Source organism: Pangasianodon hypophthalmus, chromosome 15, assembly GCF_027358585.1.
Source record: "Pangasianodon hypophthalmus isolate fPanHyp1 chromosome 15, fPanHyp1.pri, whole genome shotgun sequence".
NCBI classification, from domain to species: domain Eukaryota; kingdom Metazoa; phylum Chordata; class Actinopteri; order Siluriformes; family Pangasiidae; genus Pangasianodon; species Pangasianodon hypophthalmus.
The window spans coordinates 3,549,846-3,574,936 of NC_069724.1; the positions used below are offsets into that span (position 1 = coordinate 3,549,846).

The window sequence follows — 25,091 nt, forward strand, 5'->3', positions numbered from 1 at the left end:
AAGATCTTGGGTGTACTTACAAGGTCAAGCAGAAAATTCAATTAGATAATGATTTCTTTCTCACTACCCTTGCAGTCCACCCAGTCTGTATCAGCTGTTAAGGAAACAGGTACAATGGGAGAGCAATAGCACCTATGCATCTCCCTTAGTACTACTCCAGAAAATATTGGCAGTAAAAGACCATGTATAGATTATCAGAGACTAAATCATAACACAAAAAGGGAAACATTTCCTTTACCATCCATTATTGAGACTTTCAATGCCCTGTGAGGAGTGCAATAATTCTGACTGTTGACCTAGCAAGTATTTACCACTAGTTAGAGTAGCATGATAGGCATAAGACTGCCTTCTTAACTCTGGTCTGCTTCAATACAGTATATCTAAAATTGTGCTTAGGTACCTTGATGATACACAATATGGCCAAAATTATCTGTGGCCACCTGACCAATCACACCCATGAGCGCTTGTTGAACATCCCAATTCAGTCCCCTTTTTTATAATAATCGCTTGTCTTCTTGGAAGAATTTTCACTAGATTTTGGAGCGTGGCTGTGGGGATTTGTGTTCATTCAGCCACAAGAGCTTTAGTGAGGTCAGGCACTGATGTTGGGTGAGGAGGCCTGGGGTGCAGTCAGTGTTCCAGTTCATCCCAGAGGTGTTCAGTGGGGTTGAAGTCCAGGCTCTGTGCAGAACACTCAAGTTCTTCCACTCCAGCCTTGGCAAACCATGTCTTCATGGAGCTTGCTTGGTGTAGAGACGTACTGTCATACTGAAACAGGTTTGGGCTCCTAAGTTCCAGTGAAAGGAAAACTTGCTATAGCATAGCAATGTTCTAGACAATTCTGTGCTTCAAAGGCCCACACATGGGTGGGATAGTGATGTGTCCACATGCTTTTGGCCACACATTCCGAGAATACTTGGAGAGGCTTGACACTGTGTTTCACCACATTAAGGGGGTAGATCTTAAGGTAAAGTTAAGGAACTGTCAATTCCTCAAAGGCATAGCAATAGGACATGCAAGGCTGGTAATTGCTTGGGGCCCAGAGTGTTGAAGTGGCCCCTGAAGTCTGACACAATGTGTGGAACTCCCCTAAGCTATAAAGTAATGTAATGCTAGCTCAACATCATTTTGGCAAACAAGCATCTAGATAGGAGTTGGCGCTCAGTTTGGAGCATATAATGTTAATTATTTAGCTAGCTTTCTCTGTGGAATTTGTCATTTTGCTCAAATTGTCTCGATAGCTTGGTCGTTTGAAAAAAAGCCAACACTTTACCAAAGTTGTTCTGTTGTATCGTACATGATGTAATAATGGTTTGTCTAATTTGGAAACTTGATCAAGCACTACAAGGAACACATACACTTTCACCGTTATCGTATAGCTGGCACATTGTATTGAAGCATGATATAAACCTATGTATATGCCTACGGTTTTGAGACATAATGGCAAGAAAGAGGAAGAAATGCCAGGATTGTCCCTTGCATTTTCCTGAATTAGGCCCCCACAGTCCCTAAAAGTCACCTTGATTTGTCTATAACGTGCAAACAAATTTGACAGCGAGATAAGGAAGCGAGGGCATATCTCAGCAACACTTTTATGTATTGACAACTTTTTGGTATTGATAAACTTGTTGCATATGTTTAGCAACATGATCTAACCTTAACAAGCTTTGAGTTCATCTGCAACTTGGCAGGTCTACTGAAAACAGGGTGTGAGGCAATATATATACATATATACTGTGTGTGTGTGTGTGTGTGTACATATATATATATATATATATATATATATATATATATATATATATATATATTTATATATTTATATAAATATATATAAATATATATATTTAGCTTATGTCCAATAATTATACACTAAAATGAAAAATATTTAGTTTCTGGATCCACTGGTTAATAATAATAATAGATACAAACTTTTGTCCATGTACTGGAGAGACTCAGGATCTTAAAAACTCTTAAAAATTGCAAGCAACACACAATTTTCAAAACACATTCAGAAATATCAGAGTTCAGAGGGTTAAGAGACTTTCAATACGCTTTGTATGTGTATAACTGCCCTGGGTGGCTTTTTTTTATTTTTACCCTCATGAGATACTTTGTTATTATTTTAATTATCAAATTGTTTGTTTGGCATGTCAGAAAGTCACCTGGAAACGGGGGAGATTATAGATTATAAAAGTTGCACAGATAACCACAGTGGCACAGCAAGTTACTGAGGAACTGGGGAAAGCCAACTACAGCACTTATTTCTTTTAAGGTAGGGTATATTGAATATAAACAGGTGTTGAATATACAATTCAACACCTGTTTACAGAAAAAAACTGTAAACTTTATTGCTAAAAGTGAAACTGATTAAGACTGAAAAAGTTTTTAAGCTGTTTGTTTTGTACAGGCTTGTAGGAGGCGATGGAAAACAGATCATATTTCAGAAATGAAATTCTCAGGATTGAAGGACTGCGGATCACACAGTACTCCGCTTATCCAGTGTTTATTCTTCTTTTCTTGACCTATCTGTTCATTATGGTATCTAACCTTGGCATTGTCATGATGATAGTAGTGGAGAAAGCTCTTCACAAACCAATGTACCTTCTTTTCTGTAACCTCCCTGTGAATGATGCACTCAATGCTACTGTTGTACTGCCTGGTTTACTCAAAGACATTCTGGCTGAATCTGACAGGTATATCAGCTATGCCGCTTGTGTAATTCAAGCCTTTGGGGTTCACACATTCAATACGTGTACACACAGTATATTAATAATCATGGCTTTTGACAGGTACGTGGCCATATGCAACCCGTTAAGATACAACACAATAATGACTAACAAAATGGTTGTAAGGCTATCTGTAATAGCATGGGTAGCTGCTGCTGTCCCAGTTATAATTTTATTGGCCCTAACTTTAAGGCTCTCTCATTGTACTTCAACGATATTAAATCCCTACTGTGACAATCCTTCTCTGTTTAAACTTTCTTGTGACAATCTGTCTGTAAATCAGATCTTTGGGGTATTTATCACTGTTGTGGTTTTGATTATCTCGATATCATGTATCAGTCTTACTTATCTAAAGATTGCACATGTTTGTCTAAAAAATCAAAACAGCACACTGAAGAGCAAGGCTATAAAAACATGCAGCACCCATCTGATTCTGTATCTCATTCACTTTGGATGTTCCTGTACTGTAATTATTTTGCACCGTTTCTCGGCTTATGAAGAACTTCGAAATCTGGCCAGTATCTTAATTTATGTCATTCCTACAAGCCTCAACCCTGTCATATATGGCCTTCAAACCAAAGAAATAAGACATTGGATTGAGCAGATCTTCCTGAGAAGGAAAGTGATTCCAGGATGAGTCCAGAATAATTCCTTAAAACGTATATGTCTTTGTATGAAATGTAAATGCAGTGTTATACAAGAAATGGCATGTTACCCAAGAAAAATATAGACAATGGATAAATTGTGTACATTGTAGACCACTGCCACCAATCGATACATAAGAGTCAGAAAATATTATCATGATTTATATTTAAGTCAAATTAAGTATTATCTTGTCTCCATTATCTTATATCACACCAGATATCTATATAGTCTAATCAATCTTCTTTACATTTTATCTTTAAAATATTTTTCTCTGTATCTTTGTCATGTAAATCATATCCTGCTTTAAACATTTTTTTTTCTGCAAGACAGATCTTTAGTTACATTTTTAATACACTTTTTCAAAGGCTTGATAAGTGATACTGATAAACTGTAGGATGTCAGTGAAAGGTGTGACAAGTGTGTAAAAATTTTCTATAAGTCAGAGTATGTATTTTATTTGCTGTCCGTGTTTAAATGTGGAAAAACTGCTATGCTGGTTTAAACAGCGACTGTTGTAATGAACACGAGCCGTTTCATTTCCATTTGTAGATTATGAACAGCACCTTATCTGTAATGTGAGAACCTAACGTGGGTGTGCCATCTTACCTTTGGAGCTAGTTTAAAAATAAATAAATAAATAAAATTACTGTTCTGAAGTGTTTTTCAATGATAAGGTTAATATATTAATAACAAATGATGATTGTAATGTAACATCATGAGTAATATCCCTCTGGTTTATTCTTATTAAATGCAGTTCTTTAATAACCTGCTTTGTAGTTGCTTAAAAACATGTTCTGCTTTGGGTGGGCACAGACCCAATTTCCAGGTGATAAAATAAGATCAGCTGCATTGCAGATTACACTTTGAGACATTTTCCTATTTGTATTTTACTGGTATAGAAACACCAAATCTGAAATAGCACCTTTAATATGTGATTTCAAACAAAATTGAAGACTGAGAATATCACACATGTATGTAAGCTGAGCCAGAGAACTGGACTGTAACAGTTACTGTTGAAATTTGTCTCACTATATTAGGAAGTATTCAGTTTTTTAATGAGCCGTTCTTGAGCTTTTCATTCTTCAGAATACAAATACAGTAATTTAAACAGAAAATATAATTATTTTTATTTTATTTGGTTTTTTTTTTTTTTTTTAGAAAAGTAATCTGCACAAACATGCTTAGCAAAAAAGGCAGAATGCAACAAACATCCACACGTTAAATGAACAGAGCCGCAGATAAGAAACAAAGCATCACAGTCGGACAGTTCACACTATACTAAAGAGAATTAAAACAAAACTGAAGGGGAAACAGCATTATAGCAGGACTGATTAATTATGCGCTTATAAAATACGCACTTTTGTGCTGACCAAACATTTCTGAAGAACAAAATGGCAGCAGGAAGATTTGACCTCACACTTGTTAAATACATCCTCACATTCAACCGCTTTGCAGCTCTATCCATTAATTTATATTATGTTTGTTGAAAACTTTAACAATGCAGTTTTGCTGTTTGGCATATGTACAAAATCTTACAAAAATAAAGATATTCATGGCGATTTTACAGGTTTACTGTCACCATCGTTTGGTGCCAAGTGAGGATAAATCAGCTGATGAAGTTACACCCCATCTCGAATCTATAATCACCTTAAAAAGACCAGCACTTATTTCAAATCGCAAGCACAGCCACCAAGAGCTTCTGATTTGCTTGAGTCATATCCTCAAAATGAATTACGAATCAACTCTACATCAAAAAGAATTATGTAAATACCTAATTCTATGGTTTCTCCAGACCAGAAAATGTAGCATCAACCAAAAAGATACTAATAATCTAAACTATAGGTGGATTGTGTTTAATAGCAAAGGATATTGTAGAAAAGCTGGTGATGACAGCCAACGCAATGGGTATTCTCTCTTTACTGATCGCCGGTTTAGCAAGCACTCCACCGGGAGCGAGAAAAATAACACTAACATGCATGTAAGTGTCCTCAAAATGCAATAATAATCAGGAAAAAGCACTCACCCATATCTAAGCATACAAATCAGACACAAAAATGACTCATGAATGAACATGTTTATGTGTTATGAGACATTATGTTTTGACAAGAGGTGAAAACTAGAGCGCTCAAAGACAGAGTGTCGAGAAAGCCCTGAAGTTCTGTAAGTGGTCACTATTCTCAGTGACTAACAACATATTCACGTAGGTAAGACTGGGTGAGGCTGCGAAGTTCTTCCAGAGCGTAGTCCTCGGGCATGGGTAAGCGTCCGATGTGAGGTGCGAGATGGCACAGGGGGATGTGACGAGGATCCGGCGTGCCCTCTCCACCCTGCTGAAGGCTTAGCACCGCACGCAGGATGTTAGCCAGACGTTTGGCCATTTCTGTACGTGAACCAGAACAAGCAAACTGTCACCGTAATACACATTTCTTTTAGAAAAAGGTTATAGAATTTAAATTTTGGAGGAAAAAAATATATATATATATATATTCAGACTGGCCAACTCCCAGAAGGAATAATGTGTAGCAGTGAGGCGGACTATTTTCAGTATAGTTCTTTCACAATGCACTTGTCTGTGATTGAAACCTTTGCATGTGTGTCTCTATGTATGCATGTACGTGTGTATATATTGTGTGTGTACACACACATACATATATACAATTTACACACATACACACACACACACATATATATAAAAATTATATTACACACACACACACACACACACACACACACGCACACACGCACACACGCACGCACGCACGCACACACGCACACACGCACACACAAACAAACCACTGACCTGACTGGGCCAGTCTGTCTTTGGCTTTGAAACAGGGAAGGAGTTCAATCCTGCTGCACAGGGATGTCACGTCGGTGTGTAGCCGCTCCAGCTCATATCCTGGGCTGTCCATCTAAACAGATTTTTAAATAAGCAATGTTCAAAATGACAGCAAGAACCTAACACTAATAACTGGGTCAATATTTTAGTAGATTAACCCTTGTTCAGAGCTGCGATGTACCTGCTGAATGGCTTTTAGGGTCTGAATAACGCGGATGTAGTCCAGATAGACACGTCCAGATGTGTCCCAGTCCTGTATCTGCACGCTGCGCTCAGGCACTGCCAAGCCTTCCAGAAACTCCTTCAGATACTCATGATTATCATTAATGATGCAGTCTTGAAGAGCACAGAAACAACAAATGAGGATATTTTAGATTACAGCTAAAGACCACAGCTCTTGTGTGAGAGTTATCAAGTATCAAGTAGAAGTAAGTTATGGATATACTGGATGGTCCCGAACGTTAAAACCCCTCGAAATGAGCGGTGTATTATTTTTAAAGTCTAGGCATCTAAATTACTATTACTACTGCTTCGCATATTTGTGCACAAACCTGAAGCCAGGTTTTGGATGATAAGCCGGTGGCAGTGGTTCCAGTGTCCAGCCCTGTAGAGGTGCAGTGCTTCGCGGTGCCTGTCTCCGTCCCTGCGCGCCCGGGTGGCCTTGGCTTCATGAATCCACTGCATGGGGATGAGCAGCTTGTCAGTGAGGAAGTGTTCCTTCTCTGCAGACTCCTGAGTCTCCTCCAGGGCGCAGTGCTGGTTCAGGATCTCCCGCACAGCATGCTCTCGAAGCCTACACATCCGTTTACAGACACAACAATGCTCAGCAAACACACAGATCTGTCACTATGAATGAACAAGTTAATGCTAGCATTAGGCAGTTTAACATCACTCACATTTACCTCTATGATAGAGCCATCCTCAGAACAAATTTGTTTATGAAGTGAACATGAATTTTTAATTATACATTTTAAGCTGGATTCATTTGAACTGAGAAGACTATAGCAAGAAGCTCTTCATGCTTACAAGTTTATATAAGCTCCAGTACTGCAGATGTACTGCGCAATTAAAAATGTCATGAATTTCCATGACTACAGGAAGATTGTCCACTGCAAATGGTCAGCGGGAGAAACTATGACGACAAAGGCGATGGATGTACATAAACAAATGATAGAACGTGAAGAGGAAGAACTGCTTATTCCACATTTACAAAGAGAAAGGAGAAAAAAGAATTAAGATGCAGGTGGTACGTGAAACTATTAAATCAATCAAGGGTTGAGGATGGAGAGTTTAGTGTGATACTTGAAATGAATTGACCAGTGAACAGATTGTCTGTAACAACCAATCACAGGCTTTGTTGAGTAGCAGGTTCAGAGCTTCCCCCGCTGCCATGTGCAAAACACGGCAAGCGAAGCCAGTTGCTCCTCAGTTACACCATGTTTGTCGGCTGAACGTCGTCTCCGTATAAAATACGCAGAGGCCGCGAGAGGCCTTCTATATTACCACGCCTTAACAGCAACAGGTCGAATAACTAGGCAAATACAACTTGCTGAAATTAAAGCCAGGTTACTCACAATGAGTCAGGGATGTGCAGCAAAACAAAAACTGCCATCTCCCAGAGGCCAGCGCTCTCGAGCTGGGCAGCGTAGCTAGCGTGTAGGAGACTCTGGCGTGGCACTGACAGGTGGGTGTAATTCAGGGCCTGTAGCACATTCCACAGGTGCCAACTTAGCCTGTAGTCTAGCTGCTCTGCCGTCACTGTAGTGGGGTCCAGCAGCTGCTGCAGGCTGTAGTGCCTGAACAAATCAATGTTGGAGAAATAACAGAACATAATATTCATTACAGAACAGACCTGACCATTTCTGAAGAAATGTCTGTACTGAAAAACACTGTTATTTAGGGTTTCGCCAAAAAAAATGTGTAGGCACGCTTCACCTATACAGACACATCTCTAAAGGTTTGGAAAAGCATTTCTACTTACTTGTCACTGTAAAGTTTGAGCAGATGGAAACAGATGTCATAGAGGGGTTTTTTAAATTCTGTATCCTCCATCTCTTCCAAAGCTTCCTGTTCTACATCATCCATATAGGGAGGGAGAGGAGCACAGGCATATTTTCTTCCCTCTTCTGGACCCTGATATTTGGATTTGGATTTGTTGAAACAACATGGATTAGTTTTTTTTTTTTTTTTTTTTTTTAAAAAAAAAAAAAAGGAAAGGTTTAGGAAAAAAAATCTGTTTGATAATATTCAGACGATAAAGAAGTCAACAGGATTCTTCCGATATACATATCATGTACAGTGACTAATCCTGGCATTTTAAGAGTATGGTTTATGGCAAACGTGTTGAGTTTTTTTTTTTTTAAACTTTATTCAAATAGCACTTTAGTCAAACAGTCAATCCTGAATTTGTCTCCATTTCTCCCAAGCCTACAAACTCCTCTTCTTAACAGGATGGAATTTAAATATTTTAGGAAAAAAGCATGTATTAAAAGGTTTGGCACTAATCTTAATCTTCGTACCTGAAAGGCAGCTTCGTATTTGGCGAGAGCGTCTGCTACAGAGGCTGTGGGAGGCAGCATGTACCACAGATGCACAGCCAAACAGCGTTTCCAGTCGAGCTCAGAGCACACATTTATGCAGCAGCCTGTTGTCTCCCAAACCTGAGACAAGAGATTGAACAAACTCACATCAGTGTATAAAAACCAACTAAATACCTAAAACACACACACACACACACACACACACACACACTATAGTCTTACCGGTTTGCCTGCAAGTAGGGCGAAAATGTGCAATCTCTCCTCCTGAATGAAAGAGTCTGTCTGCATTCTGTTCCAGTCTGCTAACTGTAGAGCCAAAAGATCTCTGCTGAACTGAGAGCCCACGGCCTGGGACAGCAGCAGGGACAGACGATGGTCTCCTACACACACACACAGACAGACACACACAGACACACAAACAGCAAATTACTAAACTAAACTAAACTCAAGAAGTGGTAGGACAGGTTCAATGATGTGCTGAGGGTGTTTTTTCCTCACCGTTTTTCTGGGCCAATCTACAAGCCTCACTGATGCAGTGGCCGGTCAGGTAGCTGAAGATGGCATCGACATGGTGCTGTGTCTGACTCTGGCACACTTCCTCCTGGATGCGTTGGGCAGCGCTCTCAGATAGCCAGCGGGAGAAAGTGCGCCTTCTCGCATGTTGCTCTCGATAATCTCCGCCACCCTCTGCCTCCAAGTCCTGATCTCCAAGCCTTCCCCAAAGAGCCTCACACAGAGTCCACACTTGCTGCCAGTGACCAAGTACAACTGATGGAAACAACAGGAGGACTCACAATATAACCAAAGCTTCCAGTTCTACTCTGTTAGTAAAGTGCATTGCATGCAAAAGTAAAAATCTAGTCTGCAGCTACAGCTGATTGAGACCATTGTAAGAGGCACTGGTCAGTTTACATGCTAAGATCTGTCAATCCAAATGACTTCACTCTGACTGCAAAATCCAAACGTTCCTAAAACTCTAGACTTTGTAGAAAATCTGTTTACATATGTTGCATGTAATCCAAACAAAACTAATATAAAATGTAAAGTTGTGGAGAGGCATTGTTATACCATAATGCAGGGGCTTTAAAATATTTTTGGCCATTTTAAGGAACCAAAATTCTCACAAAATGGAAATTTGGGCTCCAAATTAAATGAAGGCTAATGAAAGTTGTAATAATAAACCAGAAACAGTTTTAATTGTTAATTTCAACAGTGAGGAGGAGGGAGTGGCCAGGCTGTGAGGATGCAGAGAGAGACACACATACTCAGCATGTTGAACTGTTGTTCTCAGTAAGGTCCTCCAAATGGACGCATTAAACTACATTACCCTTCTGTGGTTTTCTTCTTATATTTAAAAGCTTTTTAAATAGATTACCAACTGGAATAGAATTTTGTTTCCAACTGGCCTCAGTCAGTTTACTCGATCCTGATCTGGGTCTGGACAATTTTTTTTCTAACTGATCCATTAGTCAGATTTTAAATAGACTACTACACAGCATGTACACTGCTTCTCTTATTACTAGTTAGTATTCTGAGCTGCAGGAGATCATCCTACCGTCTCCAGCTCCTGCCTTCTTGAGGACCTCCACGATCCACTTGGCGTAATCGTGCAGAGCGTTGACTCCTTTCTCTGGCTGGATGAAGGGGCAGACATCATCAGTGCTGATCGTGCTGTGCTTGAGCCCGATCTCAAGCGGCTGGTGGTACACAGCCAGGCTCTCTGCCGTCTCCTTGGGCTCCATTCCCACCACCTGCTCCACGTGTACTTTAAAGGGGCTTTCAGTGATCCTGCAGCAAACATTGTGAGAAAATGAATAAAAATTCAGACTACCTATTTATCAAAACACAAGGCTTATTAATCTTGCATTAATATGATTAACCACTGGAGAATTAGTTATCCTTTGAAACCATTTGTCTCTTAATAAGCATTTATTAAATAATAGATTCATTTATGTCAAATTTAATTATATTTAGACTGCAAACACTTCAATTTATCATGCAGTCAGAACTGTCTCACCAAACTAAGGGTTTATAAATTTACCACAGATGCTAGTGTTCGTAGTAAGAGGCTAATCATGAAAATAAGTCGACAGTGGCTTTAAAAGGAATTCCCAGAACACCAAGTTCTTGTGCTAAAGTTTCTTTAAAACAAGCTCAATCAAATTAAAGTTAAACCAAACTTTAAACAGCTTAGTAAATTTGATTAATATTCATTCACGTCTTCTGCTCAACTCACTGCCGGGTCTTGGTAGGTCTGGGCAAGAAGCCGAAGCCCATGGCGTCTTTAGACTGATCCTTTGACTCTGCAGATGAGCTAAGTGGATTCCCACAATGCACGAGCGTCCAGTTAGGCCCCCATCCCACCCTGAATGAGCGGCCCATGTACAGCGCTGCGTCCATCAGCAGACGGCCTTTTCCCAGAGTGACCGAGTTATCAAGAGGCACGGGACCCCCCAGTCTGCGTGCTCCCACAGTCCTCAGCGTGACCTCAGGAACAGGAGGAGGCAAAATAATGGAGGTGCCCAGTGAGGGCCATGGGGCTTCTGGTACTGCTGGCTTACTCAGCTTCTGAGAGATCACTCCAAAAGGAACCTCTGGCAGGTGTGAAAACAGCCCTCCACCTGAGGTGAACTTGCTCTGCAGAAGACCACCGACTTCCAAGGAAAAAGAATAATTCATTTTAGTGACACGCCAGTAACATCTACTAATACAACAAAAATAATTAATGATGGGTTTCTTCCACTGCAAAGGTGTGAAACAAGAGTTACAGTTACACTTTAACTGTGCTTCTTGAATTGGCCACATATTTTGGGTATCTGCTAAAGACAGAAAGGCTAACTAGTTTCTATACTACTAGTTGCTGATTGGTTACACATACAGTATTACACAGTGTGCAACATGTAACAAGCAGATATGCAATATAATGCACTAAATAATGCACTCACCTGTGTGAAAATGGGTTGTTTGACTGATAGGTTACACGCTAGGCATCATACTAGCTTAATTGGCAGATTAGCCAACTAACAAGTTAGTTAACTCTACTAGCCACATGTACTCACCAGAGAGACCAGCAATCTCTGCTACCTTCTTACCAAGCTTTATTTTTCTTTGTATCTTCTCTATATGAATTTAATAACGGATCTTCTAAGAAGAATAAGATGAAACCATGGTTATAAAGGAACTAAAGTTCTGTGTGAGGAACTTAAACATTGGACCATACGCAGTTTAATTGTTAATTAATTGTTTGGATTTGCAACATCATATCTAATTTGCACAGAACTGATAAATCTTAATTCAAATGTCACTTATTGTGGCATTGCTTGCCACTGTTGCTGAAAACATGGCTCCGTGTCACGCACATACACGGCAAATGACTGGTCGCACTGACGCTTGCTACTGTGACCACAGGGTTACTATTAGCACATGGCCAATCCAATGTGTGTCAAGTTGACAGAAAACAAAGTAGAACCTCAGGTTGCAGTGATTCCTATTTGAGCAAGTAATTGTTTTTTTTTTTTTTTTCAGTTTTGCGTGAGGAAGTAAGTAAGGAACTGCCCTTAGTGTTCACTGCATCTATATAAACCATGTCAGTAGTGATGGTGTGTTGGTGCCGAAATTTGCTAACCTGATAGCCTGGCCTGGGAGTTACCAAGTATAAGCCGGGGAGACGACACCTCCTCCAAGAGTTTCGGAGGGAGCTGCTCGTGAAAGAGGTCGCAGTCGTCATCACCCGCAAACAGGGATGCCTTCATAATCTGTGCAATTCACAAGAATGAAATGTAGAAGGAACATTAAATATCTAACTCCACCGTCAGCTCAGGACTTAAATATACAAAAGCAGTAGCATTACAGGTGAAGCCCTATGGATGGACTTAAAATGGATGGTTGAAAATTAAGCAGACGTTTTTTTGAGTATACAGAGTCTATGCAGTGTAACGGTGTCATGTGAACACTGCTAAAACCTGAAGAGTGTGCGGGTTGATTCCTAACGAGGAGGCGATCTGACTGGAGGCAGAGATGGGCTCTGGCTCAGCAGGGGTTGCTGCTCTTAGGGCCATCCTGGTGTCATCCTCCAGCACGCTGTCCTCCTCCTCACACAACACTCCATCTGCTGGAGGCTCCTGGGTAATATCCGCCATGTCACTGTCCAGCTCCGACACGCGGCTCAGAAGCTCCAGTACTGCCGTACTCTACACGTATGTGCAAAGACAGACTGTGAGATGTATGTATTTATACAAATGTACATTCTACAGAGCCAGGCTAAATTATAGACAAATCAATAACTAAACATTCAACATGTTACACACAGGGATATTCCTCTACCACAAAAATAATTAATTAATTAATAAATAAATACATAAATAAATAAATAAATAAATAAAAGACACTTTTATACTATTGCATTGCCAAATAATATAGCAATTTTATTTCTCTTAGGATACATAACAAAATTAATTGTGCACAATCTTTGCCCTCCATTCAAATTTTAAACCACTGAAATTGGAGGGTGTTTAGGAATTAGCCATCACAATCACTGCAATTCATTTGCAAAAAAAAAAAAAAAAAAATCCTTGAATTAATAAACATCACATTAGCACTTCTAAATCTCTTATGCAACTCAAACAGTCATGCAACAAAATTGCTTTCACATACATTCATCAGATCATGGGACTCACAAGCCATCAAAAACATCCAATGTTTTTAAAAAGGTTAGACAAATACATTATTTAATGTCTTCTGATAACTCCATGACTGTGCTTCTAAGTATATTCATAACTGCAAACCGATTATGCTCTGCACAGCACACAGGCCAAGCCACTATAAAGATGTTTAGTTATGTTACAGTGATAAACTATGACTATAAAATGTTATTAATAATCATGGATAGACATCAGCTAGAACAGCCTGGATTTAGTTATCAGCATCAGCAGCACAGGAGGCAGAGGTACAGATGAACTCAGTGTGTGTCTGTCGCAGCGTGTTCCTCAGTCTACCTGAGCTTGTGGCGCCATCTGCTGATGCTGCTGGGTCAGTGGAATTTGTTGTAGTCCGGCCGGGATGGCGGTTTTCATCTTCTTCGTCTCGGTTTTAGCCGGGGGAACGTCGTCTTCCTCATCGGAGTCTTGCAGGCCATACTTGGAAAAGTGTGCCACCTGGAGAAGAGACAGGATTAAAACTCAATTCAATACAAACCTACAAACCTGTAACCAGAGGCAAATAAATGAAGTGTGACAATTTATTTCCAAAGCAAGTCAGGAAACACCAAATACACCTAGTGAACACAACACAGACAACAACGATCAACTCAAACAATTATGATTTGGGGGCGAAAAAAAAAAAGAGATAACTCAAGAAGAAAAAAAAAATAATAATAAAAAATAAAAATCACCCGCAAACAGGGATGCCTTCATAATCTGTGCAATTTACAAGAATAAATATAAATATCTAACCTCACCGTCAGCTCAGGACTCAAATATACAAAAGCAGTAACATTACATAATTACAATTATGATTTGGGGGAGGGGGAAAAAAAAAAAAAAGAAAAAAAGAAAACAAGGACTATATAATCTCGCAATTCCTAATACTTTTCAAGCAATAACCAAAAACAAAAAAATTGGGCTCGTACCTCAAACACCCAGGAGCCGGTCTCTGGTCTGTACTCCAGGAAGCGAGCACCTTGTTTGCGTGAGGCGTTCTCCAGACGTTCCTCGTAGTGCATCTCACTCAGACGCTGAGGACTTTTGATCTGAGTGCAGGTGGTTTTGTCGTTGGGCCAAACGCCATCAAGGGTCACTTCTGCTCGTCTGTAAACAAGATTTAATATGCATGTTGTTATGTTAAAGAAAATAAGAAAAAAAAAAAAGAAATAAAAGAGGGTAGACCACAAAATGATCAACACCCATTCAAATTCCAAACGGTCAATGCGAGAAAAAGAAAAAAGTATCAGTAATACGGGAGATGGTGCTGCTAACCTGTTGAGGCCCTCTCCTACAGAAGGCTTATCTTTGTCATCAGGGTAGACGATTATTTCCTTTCGTCTCAAGTGCACGATTTCATCAAGATTCAGGTTTGTCAAATTCACTTCACCAGGGAAGAAAACTGACCCATAGCCTGGAAAATATGTTCACGGTTACTTAACATTTATCTTTATTGTAAAATGAACATTTTAGGAGTCGTGATGTTAACGTGAAGTATACCTTTCCTTCCGACTGTGAAGTTCTCGACAATACACTCCCCGTTTTCATTCAGCATCTTCCCCAACTCCTCCATGGAAGGGATGGTGTAGTAGCCCACCCGAGTGAGGACGATACCTGCAGACATGAAAGGAGAAAAGTCAACCATGGATCCGTGATGGTTCTCCAGATTAACATCATGGAATAAAAGACTTAGAAGACTACGGCCACCACCTACCGGCTGGGTGAGGAGGTTTCTGTGCCTCCAGCTCCTCGTCTCTCTCTTCCTGAACACTCTCGTCTCCCAAAGAGATCTCCTCACTGCTCAGGTCCAGGCCATTGCGGGCACTGACGGCTCTCCTCATGTTCAGCTCGCTGATGGTGTCTTGAAGCGAGGGACTGGGCTGGTTGTGTGGGATGGGCTTAGCGATGGGGTTGGTGTAGAACTTGGAGACTTGCAGATCATCTTCTGCTCCTCCTTCCGCCTCTATATCTTGGGTTTCTTCTGCATCCGCTCTCAGACTGGAGACAGATTTGAAATGTTACTGAGGATTTTCCTGGCAGTGCTACACCACATAGTTAAAGTGCACAACTAACGTTAGGGGTATGCCATACATACAGCATGGCAGTAATCTATAAAAGGGCAAAAAAAAAGTCATAAAATACTGATATAAAATCTGACCTGAGGCCGTTCTGAGGGTATTCTGATGGCGAGTTCAAGTCATCAGCCTCCCTGTTCAGTGGGCTGTTGTACAGACTGCTTCCATTCAAGTTCTTCAGCACAAGCTTCTTTATGCTCCTCCTAGAAACAGATCAAGTGTAAACACTTCAACTCTCCCAAGCCATTATGGCATTCTAGACAGTAACACAAGCATATTTAAAAAGCATGTCTTGGACTAAGTGTCAATTACCTGGGCATAAAAGCTCCGTTGGTGAGAGAAGGTTCATCGTCGTCTAGCCCATCGAAAAGCTGAGATTTCCCTGAACCTGACGAGGTGAGGGCCTTGGGACGCAAACGCGTGGCAGGACGAGGGGTGAGCTTGTAGTGTGTAGGGGTCGTCAGGGCTTTCTGGGCAGCTGGATTTGTAGGCTTCAGGCGCTAATTAAAGTGAAAATATCCAAGAAACCAATAGTTTTGAAGAGGAGATTTAATGTTAAAACTATATTCTTATAAATCTCCAATCATCCAAGACATTCTCTTCTTAATCAGAGCCTCAATAACTAAGTAAAAAGTGGTAAAAACTGGAGAAGAGCCTTCCACAAGGTCGCTTACCTCCTCTTTCTTCTTGGGGTCAGAGAGCGGGTTTCTAAAAAGGGGCGAATCTCCGAAAGGTGAATAGTTAAGCGCATTGAGCTGCTGCTGTAGCACTGCTTGCTGGGCTGCAGCGTTGGGATCTGTCAGGGCTGAAAGAGCAAACATGAAGGTTTAGCAATCTTCTAACCTAAAATGTACTATCCTTATGTATCCACAATCTACATACACTAGCCTAGTCACATCCAGGCAACAGTTTCTTTTTAATATCCTGGCTCTTAAAAGTTTTTTTTTTTTTTTTATAAAAGTAGTGCTCACCAACAGGTTGCTGCGGTGCTCCGAAGTTCAGCGTGCTGGCTCCTGTGTTGAAACTAGTACCCCCAAACGTTCCCACTGTCCCCAGAGTGGAGCCTATCTTGTTCTGGGTATTTCCAAACAGAGATGACGGCCCTGTACCTACACCTGAAAGGATGAGGTATGAGGTTACTCTCAATACAAAGACAAGAAGACACATTTCCACAAGAGTCTAAAACATTACTTATGCACAACTCATCTCTTAAATGACGTAGATTATACCTGCTCCAAAACCTGCTCCGAGACCTGTTCCTAGTGTACCAGTGGCAGGTTTGTTTCCAAACAGACTGCCTCCAGCAGGATTGGCTCCAAACCCTTAGAGACATATTTAAAAGTTGCCTTTAGCTGTTATAAAATCAAACCACTACATTATAAACAGACTACAAATAAATTCCCGCACTCACCAAAGGTGGAGGTGTTTGTGTTTGTCCCCAAAGTGAGTGTGGGTTTGTTGCCAAACAGGCCAGTGCCTGTGCCAAAGGAGGGAGCGCTCGTGGTGGTGGTGCCAAAACCAGCAGGCTTGTTACCGAACAGATTCTGTAAGAATAAAAAATTTATTCTATTAACAAAAAACATCAATAATGATATACAATTAACCTAATTACAAAAAGAGACTACTGAAATGTCACTCATATGGACAAAAATTGATGAAAGTCTGAGTTTTTCCACAAGTCACCTGTGTACCCACATTCCCAAAGCCGGCATTGGGCTGCCCAAAGAGTCCAGTGCCCGTGCCGAAGCCAGTGGCTGTGCTGGTGTTAGCCGTGTTTCCAAACAGACCTCCGGCCTGTGAGGCAGCCGTGTTCCCAAACAGACCCTGATCACAGAGAATGAGAGAACAGGCCACAGATAATAAGACAACAACAATATCAGCACTATCATCTATCAGTCTGCTAGCTTTGCAAGTACTCACCATGCTGCTGGTATTGGCCTGGCCCATGGTGTTGGTGCCTCCGAATGAGAAGCCTGTGTTTTGGGTGGTGGTGGCCTGACCGAAGGGCTTGAAGAGACTATTAGCCTGCGACGGCTGGCCAAATAAACCACCTGGGGTCGTCCCAAAGCCACTTGTGCCTACGGAACAATCAGTCATGTTACTGTTATTCATTTCGAGCCACACTGATACACAGACATGTATGGAGTCGAGCGCAAAGATTTGCACTGGTAAAGATTCCATTATATCATGAAACCAAAAAAAACAAAGCCAAGTTTTAGCAGAGTTTAATTGTTTTGTTTTTTTTAAATAAAGACGATGTTTAAAAGGACCTGTCAAAGAAACGTTTCCTGATATTCTAATAAAATTATTGAGTTCCTAGAAAATGTATAGCCCATATATGCACACCATGAAGATACACCCATATCTGTGATTTATACAGAGATCGTTTTTTTCCTTTTGTGATTCATATATAACCATTAAAGACGTCCACCAAAGTTACTTAACAGACCATAAATCTTATTCCTTCTGAACGTACAATAGACTCATTAGCTGTAATATTTAGCCTGCATGGTAACGGGTTTCCCACAGCAAAACATCAAATAAAAATGTATTCTGCTTTTTACATAAACTATAAAACTATGATATATTGATATTTTCCTACACAGAAAAAAGGGATGCAAAGTTTTGCACTCAGCTGTAAATCATTATATATAGTTATTGACACAAATTGTGGCCTAGTCTTTAAAAACAGTAGGATAAAACAGTAGATCAAAAAATATATGCAAATGTACACTTCCACTCATCTCTCTGCTCTGAAACTTGCACATGTATATGTATACGTACCAGCGCTGAAGGAGGGCTTGGACTGGTTGAAGCTGAAGCCGGTACCCGAGGACCCGAAGAGGCCAGTAGCAGTGCTGGGAGTCGCGGCGGCTGCAGCCCCGAACAGGCCGCCTGTGTTGGCTGCCATTGGGTTGGAGGGTCCTTTCCTCCCTGCCTGGTAATCCTCCAACCTTAACTCCTGAAAAGTAGAGACGCAATTATTAAACTCAACATATCAAACAGTTATCACTTGGGACACTAGATGGAATAAGCCCTCTGCTTCTGACCTCTAGAGATTTGTTTTCATACTCCTTCATGGCTGTGATGCATTGGTGCTTGGTGTTGATGCTGGTCGTCACGCCGCTCTTTACCATCGTGTCACTTCCTGTTGGTGGCTGAAAGAAATTCAGAAATGTATAAAAATTAATAACTGATACATTTATTACTAAATCAAAAAAATGTCATACAGAAGAATAAACATGATTAAACCTACATTAAATTTGATGGTTGTACCAGGCTGGGTAGCAGTAAAGCCTGAGGATCCAAACAGAGAGGACGTTCCTCCGAAAGGATTGGAGGTGGTGTTGGTTGTCCCAAACAACCCTCCGCTGCTGGTACTAGTGCCAAACGCTGCAAAAAAAGATTTGACAATGTAAAAATATATTCTTATTAAATCACATTCCTCTGTTTAACAAATTAAACTGAACTTACTACCAAAAGAGGCGGGTTTATTGGCACCGAATGCATTGCCTTGCTGAGAGAAAAGGCCTCCGCCTCCTGTATTAGTACTTCCAAAGAGGCTGTTCGAGGTACCGCCGCTTGTGGCACCGAACCCAAATCCACTGCTTGTAGACGAAGTGACGGGCTGACTGAATGTGCTGGAGCCAAAAAGCCCACCTGGGTGGAGCAAAAGTTCACATCAGATCACTCATACAAGAGGTTCTGTTCATCATCTCTTTCAGCTCCTGAAATTCAAGACTGCAGAATGAACTGTATGTTCAGCTGCACCATCAGAAGCTCATCTGATTCATTCAGCACCTGTTTGACTCCTGAGTTGAATTCAGTTGAATCGTGTACCCATGAGAGTCGACTCCCATCTATCTACCTGATCACAGTGTTGCTAATTTGCATACCAGAACAAAGAAAAGCTTTGCATTTGTTCTGTGGATTTGCAGGCAGGTTTAGAAATACGGTAAAGAAACGCCGCACAGTGTGTTGTACAGCACTACTGTATTTACACCAGTGATCGAGAACAAAAGGCTAACATTTGGAAAATGAGATCAAAAACTTATTCTGCAAACTATGTTCAAAATCATTGCTCAAAAATTCAACATGTGGAGATGACAGTAGCATTTACGTATATATTAGCATACCAGGTTTGTTCTGTGTTGCCCCAAAGAGACCACCGGTGTTGTTTGTGGTTCCAAAAGCAGAAGCACCAAAACCACCTGTTGTTCCAAACCCCGTGTCTGGAAAATGAAAGCAAAAGAGATCACTTCAGCTCACTGCTGGCCAACACAAGAAATCTGGCTTACAATCACTGAACAAAAATGATCAGAGAGTTTTGTTTGGTTTTGAAAACGAACATTCTTTTTTCCCCTCTGTAATTTGGTCACTTGCCAATTCCCACCCACTCGGACGAAAGCGCTATCCGCCATCTTCCGCATACATGAGCTCACAGATGTTCACGATTGGCTAGTGTCGCAGTGATTGACAGAGGACAGAGAGTATGCCATCACTCACACCGATAGATCACGGCCAATTTTGTTCCCTTCGCTACCACGGATGGCTGTGGCATCATCGGGAGATCGCAAGTTCGAGTCTCGACGATGCCACGGCCATCTGTGTTAGCCAAGAGACGGACAGGGCAACACAAACAACGTAAAACATTTTAAAACTGCTCAATTGCAAAGACAAGCCTTAACCCTTGCACATAGACAAGTTTATTTATATACAGCTACAGAAGACAATTTGATCAGACAACGTAACACTAGAGAGATTTAAAAAAAAAAAATAATAACAAATTTAAATCAGACTGGTCAAAAAGTCAAGTATGAGTGAAATCCTGAAAACTTACTCTGTTGTCCAAACGTGGATGAAGTCCCAAATCCTCCTGTTCCTCCCCCGAAGGGAGTCCCGAACGACTTGTTGAACATCTTTCACTGCTATAGACACTGCATAAGTCTGAGACACAAACACAAACAAATACAATCAATTAAAATGGAAACGAAAAACCGTGCAGTTCATTTACAATTTTTCATTTGAGAGAACAACTAGCTAAAGCATGTGACTCGCTGTTCACGACTGTGACCAAAATTCTGCTTTGAGTTCATAATTCTCAAAATGATTTGCAGAATATTTACTGCTAAAAGGTAATCAGTGTATTAAATTACATGTTTGGATGTCCCAATATTTTTGTGTGTTTGTAATGTAATTGGTCACATGACTAGAGCTATTTACTTCAAGCATAGTTATGAGAAATACGTCTACTTCGGGAAAAAACAGAAGCAAACACAACCACCATATTTGCTTCATCTGTAAAACAGCTATTATTAATAACTGAATAAAACACTACTTCAACATTTATATTATCTTTACAGGATAAAAACTTTCACAGTTCTGCTGGTGGGGAAACACACGGCTCATTATAAACACACACATACACGCTGATAATACTCTCCATACTGAACTAATTATAAAAATACTTTTAATGTAACAAAATTAAAAAGGAATAAAATGGCCTATTACTGTCTTTGCTTTACTTACTTTAAAGTTATAGTATGACTTTAAAAATGAAAACACTCAGTCTACCTGATCTATTTTTTTTCCATCACGCCACCTTTCCTCTCGTTCAGCTCATAACAACAACAACGTGATAAAAACTGACAGTAAGAGATTTTATCGAAAAGTCTCTCCATGATATCTTTCTGAGAAAGAATAACAATTACTGGATTTAATCTTTAAGTTTGCTTAGAAAAAGATGTGCAAAGAGACATGTGAAGATTTCAAAAGACATTTTTCTTTTAATTTTCACCCTCGGCTTGTGTGTTTTTAGATGGTTATTTAATGATGATACATTTTTAGATGGTTAGTTAATGATGGTGATACCATGATATTTTTAGACTGTGAAGATTTCAGACCAGGATGAGAAAGAATAAGACTTATTTCCTTAAAAAAAAAAAAAAAAAAAAAAAAAAAAAAAAAAAAAAAAAGTAAAAGTGTAATATACGTATTCACACAACTGAAGGGAAATGGGATTAATCCTTGGGTCCTGTTCACTACTGAGTAATGGATAAACTGTACACAGGCCAAGATTTGTGTTTATAAAAAATAAAAATAAAAAGGTTTTGGGATGATGTACACTGGGGTTGTGTTCAAATGTTTTTCATCTATCCAAGTTTCACTGAAAATATCTAATTTACACACACGTGTTATTTTTTAGATAGACAGATATACTTTATTGATCCCATGACGGAAATTCTTGAAATTTTTTGTATGTATATAAGACATATACACACACACACACACACACACACACATATATATATATATATATGTGTGTGTGTGTGTGTGTGTGTGTTATATACATGCATACACAAATATAATCTTTTTTCGGACATTTCCTATAGTCATTCATGTTGAATAATAAATGATGCAATTGTATGTTTCGGAAATATCTAATGAACAAATGAACAAAGCTTGGGAGGGAAAAAGGGATGATAACTGAAAACAAGAATTCAAAACTGGTCATGAAATGTTATTTTATTCATCACTACTCATGTTCATCATGTCTCATTCATGAAGTAAAGCAACTTTAAAAAAAAAAAAAAAAAAAAAAATCATCGCAAGGAGCTCTCTCACTTTTTCCACATCTGGAATTACCAGATAAATTTTCTAAACTGAAGTGTTTATTTCTAGAAGGAAACTAAATGATGTGCCATAGAATAACTGTACATTAATCTGTACAGTTTATATCCTACAGTCCATATAAAACACCAAAAGGGCCCAAAAAATGATTAAAACACCTTCAATGACATGTGCAATGCCAACTGCATTCAGGTATATATTTAGAAGAACTCTTTACCTCTTATTTTATGGATTACTTTTTATTATTTTTGTAAATATTTTGTGTCAAAGCTCTGCTGCTACTTCACTCTTATAGTCATGTAAGTTACAACAAATATTACACTAAGACTGCAGACACGCACGTTACCTGAGGTAAAAAATATAATATATATAACATAACTATAATAATAACAACATGTGATATTAAGAATGGAAATCAAATGTTGAGCTTTAATAAAGCTGTAAGCTGAAACAAGTGGTGGGGAAAGTTTCCTCTGGCGCCCAGTTCAGGCCTGGTGCTGGTTCAGGGCCTGGGTTTTTACACAAGTCTACTCGAGTAGGTGTGTTAGCTACACAAATCATCAGGATGCCATTAGTTTTAGTCACCGACACACAAACAAACAAACATGAAGTAGCTCTGTGCTTTTAAAACCGGATTTATCCTGTAAAAACTAGCGTGTGCTGACAACCACCGACCAAAACCTATTAACTCCGGCTAGGCTAAGGTGTAGTTTAAGCACATTACAGCTACTAAAGCTGGAGAAGTTGAACTTTATTATTATTATTACTACTATTTTAACACTTTTGTTATGTTGTATTATGTTATGTTGTAGTATGTTATCACTTCGGGATCATGTGCTAGGTGTAAAACACAGTGAGAGGATGTTAGCTTAAACCTAGCTCGCTAATCTTAACTTTTCCCGAACAACTTTTACTTTCTTTTTTTTTTTTAAACAAGAAATGACTTATAGTACATATTTTATATGCTCACTATATTTAGACGCTTTATATGTATGTATATATGTATATATAATAATCATATCTACAATAAATTAAACTTAACTAGCCGTATTCTCAGCTAGCTAGCTGGATAAATAGCATAGCATAGCATAGCTAACGTGGTAGTGCGCGAGACAAGACAATTCAATTCAATTTCGACCATAAACCAACTTTCTGGTGAAAACACTCACCGGAAGTGCTGCTGTCTCAAACTCAGACGGTGTGTCCAGGCGCTCAGGAGTTCCTCTGGTCTCGGATGGTTTTAAAAGATCTCAGCTTTCCAGTGGAGCATCTGAAGAACATGTCGCTAAGGAACTTACATGGAGGGAAACAACGCAGCCGAAATGCGTCAGTGGTTATAAAAACAGAGACGCAGATTCGACACACTGACTCACTACACTCATGTCACACACTTTCGTTCCAAAATCTCTGAAATAATAAAGTTTCGTTTGAATACATGCAACAAAATGTAAATAAATGTGTATGCGAATTTCCCTTCACTGTATATACTAAATATATTTATATACAGTTCTGTGCAAAAGTCTTAGGCACATGCAAAGAAATGCTGTAGAGCAAAGATGCCTTCAAAAATAATAAAATTAAATGTTTCTACATTTTAAAAAAATACTATAAAGAGCAATAAACAGTAATCAATGAAATAAAGTCAATATTTGGTGTGATGATCCTTCACTTTAAAAAAAAAATAGTAGTGTCAGGTATAATGTGTGCAGTTTTATAAGAAAATGAGCTGGAAGTGTTACTGAGCATCTTACAGAAGCAGCCACAGTTCTTCTGGAGACTTTGACTGTCGACTCACTTCTTATTTCTGCAGCGAAACCCAGCAGCATTCATTATGTTTTTTTTTGTCTGAAAAGTGCTCCCTTGCATAATACAATCTGCTGCTTTCTTTACTGACATACAAACATCTTTCTGTAACATTTAATTTTGTGCTGGAAAAGTAATGTTTGGAATCTAAAATGTTTTTTGTACTGAATCAATAATATAGAAATCATAAAATAAAAATCTATAACAAAGTTTGTACTAAAGAAAATAGGGTGGCTAAGACTTTTACACAATACTGTACATCTGCATCTAATATATATCTCAATGTACTCTTAATATTAGGTGCATGTTGTATGGATCATGTTTTATATTTTATGTTTCATGTCTGTTATTTATTGACTCCTGCTTTAATTATACTATTTGTAATTTATTTTATGTTGACATGTTTTTCTTTCGTGTTTTTCCCCTCTTTTATACACTTCCTGCCCAGGAACTACAGATGAAATATAGCTCTGAGGCTAAGTCTATTAAATAAACTACTAAATGAGTAAAAATAAATACAATTTTTAGTTCTACGTAAAGTTAACATCATTACTGATGTTGAATTTAATCAATTATGCACATCAAAAAATGACAGCATGTGAAAATACACTATGTGGCCAAAGTTTGTGGACATCTGACCATCACACCCATATGTGGTTCTTCCTCAAACTGTTGCCGCAAAGTTGAAAGAACACAATTGTATATAAAATCTTTGTATGCTGTAACGTTACCATTTCCCTTCACTGGAACTAAGAGGCCCAAACCTGTTCCAGCATGTCAATGCCCCTGTGCACAAAGCGAGCTCCATGAAGACGTGGTGTGTGAAGGTTGGAGTGGAAGAACTCGAGTGTCCTGCACAGAGCCCTGACCTCAACCCCACTGAACACCTTTGGGATGAACTGGAACACCGATTGAACCCCAGACCTCCTCAAGGGCAGACATAGTGATTTAGGGGCCATAGGCAAAATATAGGAATGCATTAATAATTAAAAATATATATAATTTGCATTTTTAGGGGACCCTTGGCTTCTGGGGGCCCAAGACTGTTGCCTACCTTTGCCTAGTGCTAAGTCCGCCCCTGGACCTCCTCACCTGACATCAGTGCCTGATCTCACTAATGCTCTTGTAGCTGAATG

At 39.5% G+C, this 25,091-nt stretch overlaps 2 protein-coding genes across 4 annotated transcripts; one reads left to right on the forward strand and one right to left on the reverse strand.

Annotated features, from left to right (window-relative positions):
• Nucleotides 1–2,365: 2,365 nt before the first annotated feature.
• Nucleotides 2,366–4,267, forward strand: LOC113541522 (olfactory receptor 52N5-like). Its single transcript, XM_053240200.1, has one exon. It carries the CDS (start codon nt 2,422–2,424, stop codon nt 3,361–3,363), a length of 942 nt encoding a protein of 313 aa, XP_053096175.1. The 5' UTR covers nt 2,366–2,421; the 3' UTR covers nt 3,364–4,267.
• A 1,163-nt stretch (nt 4,268–5,430) lies between these two features.
• On the reverse strand, nt 5,431–23,480 carry nup98 (nucleoporin 98 and 96 precursor). Of its 3 annotated transcripts, none has more exons than XM_026938531.3 (33): nt 23,322–23,480; nt 20,363–20,469; nt 19,659–19,754; nt 18,997–19,182; nt 18,779–18,915; nt 18,573–18,680; nt 18,307–18,484; nt 17,443–17,600; nt 17,218–17,346; nt 16,934–17,066; nt 16,752–16,844; nt 16,494–16,637; nt 16,197–16,327; nt 15,835–16,022; nt 15,606–15,725; nt 15,162–15,445; nt 14,948–15,061; nt 14,723–14,861; nt 14,377–14,554; nt 13,745–13,903; nt 12,713–12,940; nt 12,376–12,505; nt 10,987–11,404; nt 10,306–10,538; nt 9,249–9,518; nt 8,973–9,130; nt 8,730–8,870; nt 8,192–8,343; nt 7,785–8,006; nt 6,762–7,003; nt 6,392–6,546; nt 6,172–6,283; nt 5,431–5,751 (listed from the first exon to the last, which is right to left on the reverse strand). In XM_026938531.3, the coding sequence occupies exons 2-33, from the start codon at nt 20,439–20,441 to the stop codon at nt 5,549–5,551; spliced, it is 5,418 nt and encodes a 1,805-aa protein (XP_026794332.2). In that variant the 5' UTR covers nt 20,442–20,469; nt 23,322–23,480; the 3' UTR covers nt 5,431–5,548. The 3 variants fall into 3 exon arrangements, with proteins under 3 accessions (XP_026794332.2, XP_026794331.2, XP_053096174.1); XM_026938530.3 differs by having other exon boundaries at nt 17,206–17,346; XM_053240199.1 differs by lacking the exon at nt 19,659–19,754 and having other exon boundaries at nt 17,206–17,346.
• Between the last annotated feature and the right edge of the window lie 1,611 nt (nt 23,481–25,091).

What these genes read in the sequence shown, in the direction of transcription:
- LOC113541522 (XM_053240200.1), top strand. Translation starts at nt 2,422, where the DNA reads ATGGAAAACAGATCATATTTCAGAAATGAAATTCTCAGGATTGAAGGA.
- nup98 (XM_026938530.3), bottom strand. Translation starts at nt 20,441, where the DNA reads ATGTTCAACAAGTCGTTCGGGACTCCCTTCGGGGGAGGAACAGGAGGA. An exon ending in GGCAACACAGAACAAACCTG is followed by an intron (nt 19,183 to 19,658) that starts GTATGCTAATAT and finishes TGCTCCACCCAG; the next exon opens with GTGGGCTTTTTGGCTCCAGC. An exon ending in AGATGGCGCCACAAGCTCAG is followed by an intron (nt 12,941 to 13,744) that starts GTAGACTGAGGA and finishes ACATACGTGTAG; the next exon opens with AGTACGGCAGTACTGGAGCT.